Consider the following 13,560-nt stretch of genomic DNA (forward strand, 5'->3'; position numbering starts at 1 on the left):
TCTGAGCTAAGAACATGTTTAAAAATGAAGTTTTAGAACTCTCAATTTTTTTTTTATCTTCACAACTATCTTTTAACTTTTTCCAATGCTTGTAACTGTTTTTGAGTGGTGCATTTTTCAAAGCTCTTACTTCCAGGGAGGAACAGTAATGTTTTGTAACATGAAGTTTGGAAATGGAAAAGTTCTTTCAAATACTTCTAACATGAAAGGAGACCTTGGGAGATTGTATAAAGTAGGGTCTTTTTGGTGAAATTACTCATTGCTGTAGTTAGTCTAAGTGATTAACTGAGGAAAATCATAAAAATGTCCCTGTGAAGCACAGTCCATTTCTGACTGGTTGTGAATTCAGTTTTCTCAGACAAATTCCATCTCTAGTGAGCTGCATACTTGCTTTTCCATTTGGCATAAAATTGCTGAATATACCATCTATTTAATTTGGGGGTATTCTCACATCTGTTACTGCAAATTTTTCAAATAATTGAATGTCTGTGGTTTTTTCATGCCTTCATCGAAGTTTCTCATTCAGTTTGGCATCTCTTTATGTGCACCCTGTCCTGCTCAAAGCAGGGACATCAGACCAGCTCAGGCTTTAGTTGTGTCTCCACAATGAATGAAACCTTACATCCCCTCTGTGAAGTGTGCAGCTGTGAGTTCAGCATTACAAGTTTTATGTTTGTGTACACCAGGAGGCGGAGGGATCATCCTGTAAAAGGGTGTGCAAGGAGTAAATGACAAATCTGTGAATAGAGCCCTGTTATAAACAGTTCCCTCTCTTGCTTAGAGCAGCCATTTCTTTCCTCTTTCTACTTCTGTCAACAAATGGTCACTTTGACATTTTTGATGTGCCTATTTTGTTTACTGAAATGACAAAGATGACCTGGGATTAATGCTTGAAATTGTTAGGCTGCTACACAAGGGATTTTTTTGTGTTTGCCTGAATTCTCCATGGGTTCCTGTTAATTTGTTTCTCAGAACAAAAAAATCACTTCTGTTTTTTCAAGAACTAAAGAATCTGGTAATTTCTCATATCGTGGTCTCTAGATTATTCCAGCATGTTGGCTGGAGTCTGCAAGGGATTCTATTTTTATCAGAAACTGTAATAAACTTATCATCTATGGTTTGATGTCTCTTACTTCCTGTGGATGTGGAAGGCATCCCTTACTAGCTGATGTTCCCAATGTTCTTTTCCACAATTGACTCCTCTCCTAAATTTTCAGTATGAATGGGAATCTTGTATTTCCATGTAAAATTTCACAGATTGCCTGTCTACCAATTGAAGTGTATATGAAATTTTGTTGTTTGCTATCACCTAATAGGTTTTTGCCCACATTCTGGTGGTTCTGGGTTCTTGAAGGTCAACTTTCCTTGGATAAACTTATGAAGGAGTGCAGTCCATAGCATGAGAAATGTAAAGAGAAAATGTATTTTATTTTGTGCAACAAGAAAAAAGATCTTGTTTTCGGCCTGCCCCTTTGGCTTCTGTCAGGGGACTGCTGTTAAGACACTCATTTAATTTTCTTTACAGTGGAACACAAGAAACTTGAGAGGTGTTTGGGGTGTTTTTTTTCTATGCAGGTGCTCTTAATAAAAATGGAGAGGGATATTTAGAAGTCTGTTCCACTGTGAGCTCGAGCAGGAGGTATGATAAATAAACAATACTAAAGAGAAAAGTGAGTAGCACTTTATTGACAGATGTAATTTCCTTTATTACCAGAGCTGAATAGCACTGAATTGAAGGACTGCATCAGTGAAAACAGCCTCAGCAGCAATGCCAGCCTCCCCAGCGTGCAGAGCTGCCGGCGCCTGCGAGAGAGGAGAGTTGCCAGCTGGGCTGTTTCCTTTGAGCGTCTTCTTCAGGATTCTGTTGGTGTTAAATATTTTTCGGTGAGTTTTGAGGGACAAATTTCCAATATACCTGATACTGCTGCAGTAACTTTCCTGTAATTTTTTTTTCTTGTGCAGGACAAGAGATGGGAGTTCATTCGTGCTCTGTTGTTATCTGAGCATCTTTCTGAGTTTGCACAGGTTCACAGTTGAGTTCAAGAGTTCAGGGTAATATTCAGATTGCCATGCAGTTCTGCATAGCAGAAGTTTCAGGTGAAAATGGAGGCTATATTTGGCTTTGTCTGGGAGCTTCTAGAATGCTTCTCCATTTTGTAAAATGCTTTTTTTTTTTTCATCTGTAGCCTTTGTACAAGAAGAAGTAAGTACTTTTGGTAACTTCCTAAGAATGGGTTGCTATTCACATCTGTGTCCTGAAATGTTGGGTTGGAAGCCACATATAAGATTTTTTCAAAGATAGAGTGGCTTATTTTCCTGCAAAAGGTTTTTAGAAATGCTTTTTGGAAGTAGTTGTGGTAGATAAGAGCACTGATTAAAACTGCAACTTGAAGGAGTAATGCTGAGTATTTGCAATGCATAAATACTTTGCAATACAGAAATACTGTTCTGCACAGCACATTTATGAAGTTGTAAATAGCATCATCTCTACTTTGCATGCAAGGAAACTGAAGGTATATACTTTTTCTTTATTGCACTGAGAGTGTGTTGCTGATTCTGAATGTGTACACAGGGACAGTTTGTGCTGCCCAAGTAATTTTCACAATGAGAATATAAGGAAATTTGTGGTATAGGAGAGGTAGATTATTGGAATCTGCAGTAACTCAGACTCTTTTGCTTGTTACAAAAGTATTAAGAGATCACAATGGTTAATAAACAGACTTGCATGTTAACTGGTGGGGGGACCCAAAACCCTCATTAACAGGGAACGTCTGTTTGTGGAAACAGAGAGGAAAGAAAAATGATAAATCCTGGATATTATGATCCTTGTTTTAGCACAGTAGTCTGAGAGTTAACAGCATTTCCACTTTCATACTGAGACTTCTTGTCAGGCTGGAAGAAAAATTACAATTCTGATCTGATGTTAGAATCCATCTGAAAAATGATTTAGTTCATGGGGCTGCAACTGAAAGTTCAGTTGACTTAGTTCTAATTACTTGTAAACCTGCAGTATACTTGTGTACACTTAGGAAACTTCGGCATTAAATTTTGAGCTGCTATGATGCTTCAAAACTTATATTATAAACATAAAAAATAGCTCATATAATTTTAATTAATTTTCAGATTAAAAGGTTAAAAGTACACTTCATTCCAGCAAAAGCCATTCTGGAAGTTTTACTTTTCCCCTCCATTTTACTCTAATTAGAACTACTTTTTTAAACTCTGTAAAAGTGCATATCTTAAAGAAATACTCACTTAAAAAACCCATTAGGGAATGTTAAAGTTTGTTGTGTGCACCACTATTTTCTTGAGATCCAGGAGATGTCCAGAGCCATTGCTTAGATTTATTAACCTTGTTGCCATAACACTGTGCAGTTCCAAATTGCTGCCAGTATCCAGGAACATCGAGGCACCAGCATTTAATTCTTGGTTCCATAGCGAGTGTCTTGGTGCATTTGGAATCCAGCATCTGCCTTTTCCTGAGGACAGCTTTGTCACAGAGCAGGAATTACTCTCTTAAGAAGGAGAGGTTTTGCATGTTTTGCAAATACTCACACTTTGCATAATAGCTGCTGCTTAGAGCAGTGAGGCAGGAGGTGAGAGCTGTTTGCAGGTTCCCCTCTCCAGGGGTTCAGACCAGCCTCTGCAGCTTCCCAGCCATGGCTGACAAGTGCCTGGTGCTCCAGCTGGGGCACCACTCGGCCCTCCTGGTGACAGCCAGCTGTGCCCAAATCCTGTGGCCACAAGGAAGCAAGTGGGAGATGGACTCTGAGTGCACAGGGAATTTGCCAAGGGGAAAGTAGGCAGTTGTGTTCCAGTTCTTGCTCACTAATTTGATTCTTTTAATATGTAATTACATGTAAAGTGGCAAAATATTCCCCTGACTGCTCTCTGGATTGTCTTTTATGTGTTTGGTGTCTCTTATGTATCTGAAGAACTTTAAATCCAGAGCTTGCTTGGGCATTTAGATTCCCTGTATTGTAGTTTATCTCAATTGGTTTCTTACAGCTGGACTCCCTAAACTCTATGTAAATCTGAAAAGCACAAATACACTTGAGTTTATTTCTGTGCAGATTCTTCTTAAACAGCTTTCTGAGGCTGCTTTGTAAGATAAGGAAGCTTCACTGGGACCCATGTGATGATTGAGTGAAGGTTGTGGTGGATCAAGTTTTTTTTTTTTAATATCTTTATTTTTCCTCTGATGGTTAAAATGCTTTTAAGATGCTGAGAGAATATTGAATTATATACATATTTGAGTATGGGACAGTTTGTTCTTGTAGAATTTTCCAACTGAATGAGTGCCAGTGTTCATTTGGACTTTAGGGTGCTGTAATATAAATGTCCTGATTATTGTATGTTGTACTGGGAGCTACTTTTTTTCCTCTCAGTGAGTATTTTCCAAAGAGAAACCATGTAACCACATCAAACGCTGTGAAAAGTGATAAAATATCTTTCTTTTATAGTTGCCATGTGATACAAAAAGACCCTGTAATGAATCCAGAATTGATTATGGCACTTCTTGATAAACATCTACTCTGTTATATCAGTAGAACTGCAATTAAAGACAGTTTACAGTGTCACTTTGAAATCTAGTTTATAAACTATTTAAATTTTTATTAAAAGTTTATTCACCAGTTTATGTACTGCTTAGCATGACATTTCAAACTTTGTACTTGCAAATGATTTGATTGTAACTTGATGTATTCTTCTCAGTTATATACATTTAAAAAGACACGAGAAAGAGGGGAAGCACCAGGTATGTATTGGACATACATTGATTTTTTACTTTGGAAGAAAACTGGATTGTGAGACTGAAAACTTACCTTTATGCAAACTTTGAAAGCATTATAAATATGTTGTTTAAACTGGCAAGTAACTTTTCTTTGAGATATTTATTTATGTGCTTATTTTTTTCCCCCAGGAATTTCTACGGAAAGAATTTAGCGAAGAAAATATTTTATTTTGGCAGGCCTGTGAATATTTTAACCATGTACCTGCACATGATAAAAAAGAGGTAAGTCAATGTTGTATTTCAGTACCTTGTGTTGCTTCGTCAAAAATTATTACTCCTTCAAGATTATTGAAATTAATGTAGCTGTGCTTCATCTGTGTACTGTGACATCACTAAAATAGGGTGTGATGGTCTAAATTTAAAATGTTGGATATGTTTAAACTGCAGCAAAGTGCAGAGGTAGCTCTGTAAGAATGAGCTAAGGTATCCTGGTGTTGGATATGGTCAGCAGTGGTAGCCCAGTTCATGGAAGTGCAGAGCAAGTTAATTGAACGTGCCAAGGAGAGGCTCCTACACTCTTGTAGCTCGAATGCCTCCAGCAGCCAAGACTGTGCTTCTAAATAACTTTGGATTATCTGCTGCTCAAAGGACAGGGCTCCCATGTTTGTTCACAAATTATGAGAATCTCAGTCTCGTCCTTTTGAGGGAATCCTGCATTGATCAGGCACTTTGGGTGAATTTTGAACTTTGCACAGGTTGGCAGCACTTCTGTCTACACCACAGCCAAATCTAATGAGATTTATGTGTTGGAAACGGTTTAATCTTCCAAGTCTCTCTCAGCTCTTTTGTCTGCTGATGAGGTTTTCTTTCTCCTACTTTCTTCTGTCTTCAAACAATGTATTTTCTGAACACCACCCTTAAGGGCTGTGGGCTCCACTTGGTGGGTTTTTCATTATTTTTGTGATGTGGGTGTTTCAAAGTAAATAAGTTAAAAATGAGTGGGTTTGACTGTAAATATTCATATATATACTTACTTTTTTCTCACTTCTAGGAATTGAATCTTAGAGGATGTATTTAAATAGTAACTGTTATGTAAAAGGTCTGAAATAATTTAAAAAATCTACTCTCCTTTTTAAAAAATACTTGCTGTGCTTCATTGTTTGATTATTTTAATCTTTATTTGGAGAACAACTTTTACTGTTTAAGAAATATTTAATGAATATTTGTAATCTTAGAAGAAAAACCTATTTTATGTGCCTAAACCTGGCAAAAGCTGATATATGAAAAATACATATATATAAAATTCAGGAGTGGCTATCTATTTTTGGGTGGAATATATCAGTGTAAGAAATGCCTAGCTAAAAATAAGGTTTTAAAACCAACATACATTTAGCATTTTTTTTTCTGTAGCTTTCTTACAGGGCTCGGGAGATCTTCAGTAAGTTCTTATGTAGCAAAGCTACAACCCCAGTTAATATTGACAGCCAGGCACAGCTGGCAGATGATATTCTCAATTCTCCCCATCCAGATATGTTCAAGGAACAGCAACTTCAGGTAACCATAGTAACCATGAATGCTCTATGTTTGTCTGTTATCTTTTCCTTTATAACCTATGAAAATCGTTTTAGATGCTGTATATTTTAGACTTTATTAGAAGAACAGAAAAAAGGCTGCTTGACTGTTTTTCTGTTATGTGTAGAGAAAATTGTCATTTCACGAAAAAATAATCTGAAAAGTACTATTACTGAAACAAGGTTTTAGTGCAAGTAAATAATTCCATGTGTTGCAGCACCATTTGCATAGTGTTTGCTGCTTTTCTCTTCTTTATTGGAGAGTTGAGTACACAAATAGTGTCTAATTTTGGTTTTTTTAATGTAAATTGTATTAAAGGAGTTCTTCTCTTCTGCTTTAATATTACTGTCAGGCAAAGAGCTTTTAAAACTGTTGGAGTCTGAAGACCTCTGAAGTGGATATATTTTAAATAATTATTGATAATCAAAACAGTTATGCAACAACAGGATACACTTCACACTCCCTGTAGAATTTAAGTTTCCAGTGTTTTTTCCTAAGTCATCTCTTTGGTAACTCTTCTACTCTCCCAGTTTATTAGTAGAAGTAATTTTGATATCATCATTTTGAAATCAAGGCCACAGCTTTAATGATCCAGGTGACAATCATAGGACACAATCTCAGACCACGTGGGCAGTCTGAGCAGCTGGTTTTAGTGTCATCTTCCTGCAAAGTGGAGATAGAAAGCTTGGTCTGACTGCTGGTCTGGGAGCTTCCAGCTTTATAGCTCCTCCTTATGCACCTCCCAAGCCTGAGCCTTCCGTGGGAATTACCCATCACCACCTTCCCAGACATTTTTCTGTGCATTTGTCATCCTGGTGCTGTGGAGACTATGCCTGAATCCCTCCTTATGCTCTCCCATTTGTTTGGTGGAGTAACAAGGTGTCCTGATGAGTCAGGTGACAGGGCTGATGCAGGTTTTGTCCCTTTGAAAACGCTGTATCCTTAGTTGGAGGGCTCAGGGTACCAGCTGCTTGATGGCCCTTAATTTCTTGTTTTCAGTGAGTGGTTCTGCAGGTCAGTTTGTGGTCTTGGTGGATGGCCCCACCTTGAGAACACACAGCTGTGGGTTGTGTAGTTACTGCAACACACCCACGGACTCTCAAAGTTCAGCTCATGGTGGTGACACAGCCTTAATAAAGTGAAAGCTCTGCATTCACAAGATTGTTTAGATTTGAGCACTGACCACAGAGCAAGGTGCTGTGGTGGTTGTTGGATGAGTGTGATGCTGGGGAATAGGGAGTTTTGCTGTAAGGCTGCAGAGGAGTTGCAGAAGTGTGTGAGAAAGTGCCTTGGAAACACTTTTAGGCCATTCTCTCTGCCTGTTGGGAATACCCAACAGGGAAGTTGCTTTCTGTCCGTGTCCTGACAAATTTTTCCATGATCTTGTTGTTAGAAGTTGTAATGGCAGTGTGGATGCAGCCAAAGTACGTAGATAGGATGTTGTTCCTTTTTGTAAATTGAGTAAGAACAAGAATTTTCAGTGTTTCTGGATGGAGGGCAGTGTTGGTCACTTGAACATACTAAACATACTAAAATAAGAATAAGAATAACATAGCATTTACTTCATGTAGAGTTGATAATGGATATACATTTTTCTACTCTTGTTTATCTGAAAATTTGAAATTATGCTTTTAAAATTTATGTTTCTCATTTTTAAGAACAAGAACTAGCATCTGCTAGCTTTTCCAAATATGCAGAAATCATTAAGCTATGTAAATAGGATAATAATGCTAAATACAGGAAATCATGGATGTAGTGTGGGCTAGAAACATAGGGCAGATGATAATCAGCTCAAGGGAAATTAGTTCCACTCTTATGACACTGTCCAGCAAAGTTAAAAGGTTGTAATTTTTTCGCTGTATTAAGTATGTTTAATTTGCAGACTGTCAAAGCTAGCATGTACAGAAGTATTTTTCCATAGCTTACCATGTGGAAAAGAGTACATTAAAAGGCCCAACAAAGATGACAGGCAGCACCTAAGCTGGAATGGGAATATACAGAGGGAAAAGTCAAAACCATGGAGGTTGGCATTCAGTTTGAGTTAGGGTTCTGTGACTCTGCAGGATCAAGTTCTCTCTGCTCTTGGGAATGCCATAACCTGCTGGGTGGTGCATACCTTCCTTTGCCTGTGGGGAATTTGTCATGTCCAAAGAAGTAGCCATTCATACTGCTTTTTCAGATCAGCTGAATCATGGGAGAAGATACAGAGCTAAAAACATGGATTCACTTAAAACAGCAGGCTTGCAAAAATGGAACAAAAAATGTAACCATTATTTAGCATTTAAGAAAAAGCTCTTTTGCACTTTCATAAACTTAGCTTTGTTTAAATCAGCCTCAGATATTTGCTCCAGGCCTGGTATAGAGCTGCTTTCTCTCTCTATGGTTAAAGATAAATGTTGGTCATTTAATGTAAACTGTTCTCTTTCAAGATCTACAGCACCTTGATCATTGAATTGTCCAGAGATACTGATGGGTTTTTTTCTTTATAGTTGGGCACATAACTGTGGTTTACTGTTAACACTTCTCAGTTCTGGTTTAATGGCTGGACATGATGATCTTAGAGGTGTTTTCCAGCCTAAATGATTCTATGATTCTGTGAGCATTATATATGCTGTAAAGGACTTTCAGCTTCTCCTCACATCAGCAATTAACTTGGTGTATCTTGTATCATTGTGTATTATTATTGCATATTGTGATTATATCATATTTGTGTTTTAGAACATAAACTTTTCTTGTTCACAGCCTTAAAACACCTTTGTATAACTTAATTCTGTCACATACGGTGCTGGTGTAATAACCTTTAAAATGTTTTAAATGTCCAGCTTGCTACATGCTCCACACAGAATGGCATCAACACAGTAAAAGAGAATGGTGTTGTCAAGACTCTAGAGCATCCAGCTTGCACTTTGCAGAAATCATAACTTTTTTTTCTGAACCTGTAATAAGGGAATAGATCAAATTATGTTCCACTTTAAAATGGGTGCAGTGGATTTAGCCAGGTCTAAACAAAGGCATACCTATGCTGTTTATAGCCTGATGTCCTAAATTTTGTGGGGGTTTCCTGTTGCAAAGTAGCTTCATTTTCTTGATGTATTACTGGAATGTCTATAACCATTATCCACTGTGGTTTAATTTCAGATATTTAACTTGATGAAGTTTGATAGTTATACTCGCTTCCTCAAATCCCCTCTTTACCAAGAATGCATCTTAGCTGAAGTGGAAGGACGGCCTCTTCCTGATCCTCAGCGTGTTCCCAGCAGCCCCACTTCTAAACACAGCGTCAGTTCAGAGAAGTCCAACATATCAACACCAAAAAAGGTGACCTTTGCATTGTTGTTATCTCAAAACCATATTTTTAAATGCTTTTCAAGTTCTTTAGAAAATCAAGGTTAGTTGTATAAATAAAACTTGAATGTGTGATTAGAGATGCAAATGCAATTGCAAAATTTTTATGTACCCAGGAATATATTTATTTTTTTATCCTTGCCTTTGAATCAGTTTTAAAGATATTGAATTTCTGAATATAATTTTAAATCTTCATTATTATTTAACTTTATGTGTACAAAGAAAAAGTAAGGGTTATTTTGTTAATGCACCAGTTCAGAAGCTTATTTTGGTTGATTATGGGAATTAAGATGTCATAATTTTGTCTTTGCTGGCAGGAGACATTTTTTCAGAAGTTTTGGAGAAGGCTTAACGTAAACTAACTCATTTTTGCAGAGGGTAGTTTTTAATTTCTTAACTCCTACTAAATTAAGATAATTCTGTGTTAAATAAGTACAGTTGTTTAAAAATTAGACCACTAGTATAACTGACTGATCCCTTGACATTATTTAGGGTTTATTTTTCCTTCTTGTAGATAATACCATCATAGCATTACATAACTGTATGGATAAATTATAACTTTTCACTTTTCATGTCAATCACTACAGATTACCCCATCTGCCATTATATATCCTTATGACTAGGAACATTTAAAAAGTAGCGTTTTAAGGAATATTCTAATAATCTAACAAGAATACTAGCTTGTTAAAAGCAAGTTTAGTTTAATATCAAACATTCCTGACATTTGTATTCTTCAACTCCTAATAAATACTTGATTATAATTGTAAATGTTAAACAGTACTTTGTCATTGTCTTTGAAAGCTCTTCATGTTCAAGCCTAGGAAAAATACCAAGTGAAATTCAGTGTTTTGAAAGCAAAGCAAATGGCCTTTCCACATTAACTTAGGCATTACTGGTGAGCTGGGGACAGTTCTTTCTCATTTACTGGAGCTCTCTGATGGCTTGTTTCCAGCTAATGTTTTGTACCAAGCAGCACGTTTCCATCTCTATTTCTTTTTGTTGCCACTGGTGAGGTTTTTTTGGGTTTTTTTGATTGCTTCTGAGAGGGATGCTGGCACAGAGACTTGTGCGTGGGGTAAAGAAAGCAGCTAACCTGGCCATCACACTCTTGTTTTAGGAAGAAGTGTAGGAAGGTTTATTTTAGATAATATACTCACAACTGTGATCCAACCAGTGATTTAATTGTGTTTTGGTGATAGCTAAGTGGTAAGTCAAAGTCAGGAAGATCTTTAAATGAAGAGTCAGGAGAGGAGGACACTGAGAAGAAAAAAAGGGGGACGTTCTTCTCTTGGTCAAGAAGTAAGAGTTTGGGAAAATCACAGAAGAGAAGAGAAAATGGTGATTATCCAAACGGTGAGTATCACACACCACTTTGTTTAAAGGTTGTTTCAGCAATAGATGTGACCAATCTCCCCATGATTAGTTGCTATCTAAGTGCATCCTTGGGAGTGACAGAGGAAAAGAGCTGTCAAGTCAGAAGGTCAAAATGTGGCTAATATTGCTGCAGTTTTGTGGAAGAAGATGTACAAGTAAATAGATGAATATATGACAGTATTTAAATTTGTTCTTACTGACTTCCAGAAGACTTTTTTTCTACTTTTTGGCACATTCTTTCTGGCTTTCTGTGTGCTGGTAATTGCTTTTTCAAGCAGAGAGCTACTATTTTTATGGAAAGATAATTTCAAATCTTCACTGAAAAGTCCAGGAGCAGTACAGTAAATAGTGCTATAGTTACAGCTATTTAAAAATTCCTCCATCTGTGTTATCCTACTTTTCTTTCTTTTATCAGTAACGTACAGGTATGTTCACTCTTGAACAGTCACCATCTGTTTTCACCTTCCTTGACTAAAATGAAAAAAGGAGAGTCAGAGGTGTGAAAGCCCTTGTAACCTGCTGTTTTGTTACTTAATTGTGTTTGAGAGTTCAAGTAAGAGTTCCCTTATGAAAGCACCTGTACGTGGCCTCTAGAGGAGACAAAAGTTTTGCAGTAAATTATTTTGTTGAGTTAAAAATAATGAAGAAATTCCAGTGAAGCACCAAATTTGGTCCATATTTGACACTGTCGTTTTTGCTTCTGATAAATGCCCAGACAAGATACATTTGATCATATGGATAATTGGAATGTTCTTAGTATATTCATGTATGAAAAATCATCAGAGGCATTTGCTGAGATCATAGACCTAACCTTCTGAAAGTGACTAGCAATTGACTTAGATTGTAGTACTCTAACACCATACTTGCACTTTTAAAAATATTTATGTCCCTTGAGAATATCTGAAGAGGTAGAATAAATTTTAAGATGAAATATTGAAATCTTGGTAAATCTAATTAACTAAATTAATATATTTTTTTAAAAGATATTATTATTTTTTCTTTTTTTTAATAGAAACAAGTGGGTTTACTCAGGGGTTACATAACCAAAAAAACACTTGACTATAAGTTGCTTTGATTTCCATGCTTCTGTACACAGTATGAAGATTTGGTGGTTTCTTTCCTTTTAAGGAAAAAAGCAAAAATTGTGACCCAACGGGCTAATATTTGATATGATTTTGTGTATTCTAATAAATAATAAAACAAGCCTCTTTACTGATTGCTGTTTCTTTGCACAAACAGATTCTTTTCAGTCCAATGGATTGTCATACAGACGGGAATCACAAGGCTCCATGTCATCCACTGCTAGTCTCGACTTGGTAATGAACCACTGGGGGAGCAGATAAAACACTGAATTACTGATTTGCTAAGTAGTGTGATGTAGCTTGTTTGATGTAATGGCTTGGGAAAGGGTTTTAAAGTGATACAGCTGGAGCACAAGATGTAATATCAGGCAATTTTGGAGTGTAAGAAATGCAATAGAGGTTGTATTGATATATTACTTCTTATTCTGTCCTTGGATATGCTTTGCATCTTCTCTCATCAGGCACCAGTGAACTATCAGAATAAAGTTTCCTTTTTTAAAAACAGTTTGTTCTACGTGCAAGAGAGAACCTCTTTTGAACAATCACAAGTTAAAGCTTTCCCTTTTTTTGGCCTGGGCAATTAGGGGGATGCAAGTTGCATTAGGTTAACTTTTGTTATGCCAGTGTCTGTTGTGCTTCTTCTCTGTCTGTTTATTTTAAAGTTGTGTGTTCTTGTCATTATGACTTAACTTGGTCCTAAAAACCTGAGATGTTTGTTGCAAACTAAGAAATTTGCAAGTGAAGACACTGTGATTTCTAACCATCAAGTTCTATCTTCACAATGCAAAACTAATGAGGTGCAAAATTAAAACTATTAATAAAACATAGATGTCATACTTAATTTTATCTATGTTGATATGGAGAAAGAATCTAAAAAAAAAGGAAATTTTAAAGTTTTTTTGTGCTTTTGATATCCCTCTAATAGACTAAATTCTGTGTAGTTAATCATTAACTAGTAACTGTGCAATTTTATCTATGCTAAAAATATTGATCAGGGAAACAAGCATGGTGAAGTCATGTTTATTTCTGTTGCAGAAAAGTCTTATCTGAAAAAATAGAAACCACAAAGCCTCCCTAAAGCAACAACCCCTCATTTCTCTCCCACTCCCACCTGTTTTTAGACAGGTTACTGTGATTTGAATGAGAAGCACCAAGTTAATGAAAAGAGAAAAAGCATGATGAGTACCCTAAAAGGCTGTCAAAACCAGTATTTTTTTAGTGTCCTTTTAAGTTATAAGTGAGCTTTTTGTTAAATTTTCAAAGGTATTTTTGATATTTAGTAGTAGTGTTACTATTCTACTGTTACTCTAGCATAAAGGTTAGTGCCTAGCCCATAACATTGTAGTTCTAATTCCCTTTAATAAAAATAATTAATGGTCATGAAGCAAATAATTTTTAAATTTTAATTTCTCTGTGGTGTATTTGTGCATAGAATTCATGTTATGTTGAAAGAAG

At 36.4% G+C, this 13,560-nt stretch overlaps 1 protein-coding gene across 6 annotated transcripts in view; it reads left to right on the forward strand.

The window, feature by feature from the left end:
* RGS12 (regulator of G protein signaling 12) overlaps nt 1-13,560 on the forward strand; it is a 78,177-nt gene that overhangs the window by 42,078 nt on the left and 22,539 nt on the right. For all 6 annotated transcript variants that reach the window (XM_088163064.1, XM_088163066.1, XM_088163065.1 and 3 more), the window contains 6 exons: nt 1,715-1,884; nt 4,922-5,014; nt 6,143-6,286; nt 9,443-9,622; nt 10,849-11,002; nt 12,263-12,339. In XM_088163064.1, the coding sequence (XP_088019190.1) occupies nt 1,715-1,884; nt 4,922-5,014; nt 6,143-6,286; nt 9,443-9,622; nt 10,849-11,002; nt 12,263-12,339 (818 nt within the window). The remainder of the gene's footprint in view (nt 1-1,714; nt 1,885-4,921; nt 5,015-6,142; nt 6,287-9,442; nt 9,623-10,848; nt 11,003-12,262; nt 12,340-13,560) is intronic.

Source organism: Sturnus vulgaris, chromosome 4 (genome assembly GCF_052056855.1).
Source record: "Sturnus vulgaris isolate bStuVul1 chromosome 4, bStuVul1.hap1, whole genome shotgun sequence".
Lineage (NCBI taxonomy): Eukaryota > Metazoa > Chordata > Aves > Passeriformes > Sturnidae > Sturnus > Sturnus vulgaris.